Consider the following 1,398-nt stretch of genomic DNA (forward strand, 5'->3'; position numbering starts at 1 on the left):
GCAGGGGGGGGGGTGCTGTGGAGGCACCAGGTGGAAGAGCAGCTCCCCTGGGGGCTTGGCAGCAGAGTTTTGTTGGGTTTATTTTTTTCCCCAGCTTCATTTCCAAACTTTCCCAGGAAAAAACCACCCTGAGCCAAGCCCCTTCCCGCTCCCCACACCAAAGGGCTCCTGCTTCACCCACACCGGGTGGCTCTGCCCATCCCATCCCCATTCCCCCATCCCCATCCCCGTCCCCGCGGGCACTCACGCTGGAGGAGAGGCGGTAGGCGGGGGTGGACTGGTAGATGTCGTTGGCGTGGGTCTGGGGGTTGGGGCAGCGAGCGGTGGCCTGGCGCTTGCCCCTGCCCGTGGAGCGGCTGTGCATCATGCAGGGCTGTGCTGCCGGCTGGCTCTCCTGGCTGGTTAGGGACAGGCAAGGTGGGGGGACGGTGGGGACCCCATCCCCAGCTGGCAACACCCAGCCTCGGGGCTCCTCCAGCCCCAGGGCCATGGCTGAGCCCCCCCCGGGCACCGCTGGGTCATTTCACACACCCCCCCCCGGCTCCCTGGGGTGAGGGGAGCAAATATGGGGGTGCAGGAGCCCTGGGGGTCCCACTGCGGTGCTCCCCCAGCCCCACGGCCACCAGTGCTGGGAGGAGGGTGGTGAAGCTGCTGGGGGGGTGGGGGGCTGCCTTGGAAGAGCCCCCGGTTGCCACCAAAGCCCAGCCGAGCCCGGCCCGGGGGGATTAGTGGGTAAATCCCCCGGGATGAGGGACGGGGCCCCCCCGGCCGCACGCACCACTGCACCCAGCTGCCGCGTCAGCACAGCGGGGACACACCGGGGACGGGGACCCGGGGGACAACCCCATCCCCCTGCCCGGCTGCCCCCCGGGAGGGGACGGAGGGGCTGCGGGTGCTGGGCAGGGCCATTTTAGGGACAAGGACACCCGCGGGGCTGGGGGGGCCCCCGGCGTGTGTGTGGGGAGCCCCGCAGGCAGCGAGGTGATCACTTGTGGGGCATGTCCTCCACGCTGACGCGGCCCCAGACGCCCACCACGAAGGTCTCCACCTCGCACTCGTTGACGCCGCGGGCGATGCGGAAATGGCCGCCCTCGCCCCACGCCGTGCCCCAGGAGTTGGCCGCCGTCTGCAGAGGGGAGAGGGGACACGGCTCAGCCCCCAGTTGAACCCCCTCCCCTGAACCCCTACCTCAGCTGGATCCCACCCGGGGGAAGCAGGCACTTCCACCCACCCCAACATCTGAGCCCCAACAAACTCATGACACCCACACCAACACTCACCCAGTATTTTTGGGTCTGGCCATCAGGCAGCTGCTCTTCTCCCCACCTGCATTGGAAAGGCAGGGCAGTGAGGCGGGGGGGGGAGGTTTTGGGGCACCCCGTTGTGGGGGTATCCCCC

At 69.0% G+C, this 1,398-nt stretch overlaps 1 protein-coding gene across 1 annotated transcript in view; it reads right to left on the minus strand.

Annotated features, from left to right (window-relative positions):
- LOC106890542 (tubulointerstitial nephritis antigen-like) overlaps positions 1-1,398 on the minus strand; it is a 21,807-nt gene that overhangs the window by 1,884 nt on the left and 18,525 nt on the right. Inside the window, exons 9-11 of the mRNA XM_014946443.1 lie at positions 1,232-1,239; positions 990-1,126; positions 248-398 (exon numbers count right to left, since the gene is read on the minus strand). Coding sequence (XP_014801929.1) covers positions 248-398; positions 990-1,126; positions 1,232-1,239 — 296 coding nt within the window. The remainder of the gene's footprint in view (positions 1-247; positions 399-989; positions 1,127-1,231; positions 1,240-1,398) is intronic.

The sequence above is a fragment of the Calidris pugnax genome, unplaced genomic scaffold (assembly GCF_001431845.1).
Source record: "Calidris pugnax isolate Ruff unplaced genomic scaffold, ASM143184v1 scaffold113, whole genome shotgun sequence".
In the NCBI taxonomy this organism is placed as follows: domain Eukaryota; kingdom Metazoa; phylum Chordata; class Aves; order Charadriiformes; family Scolopacidae; genus Calidris; species Calidris pugnax.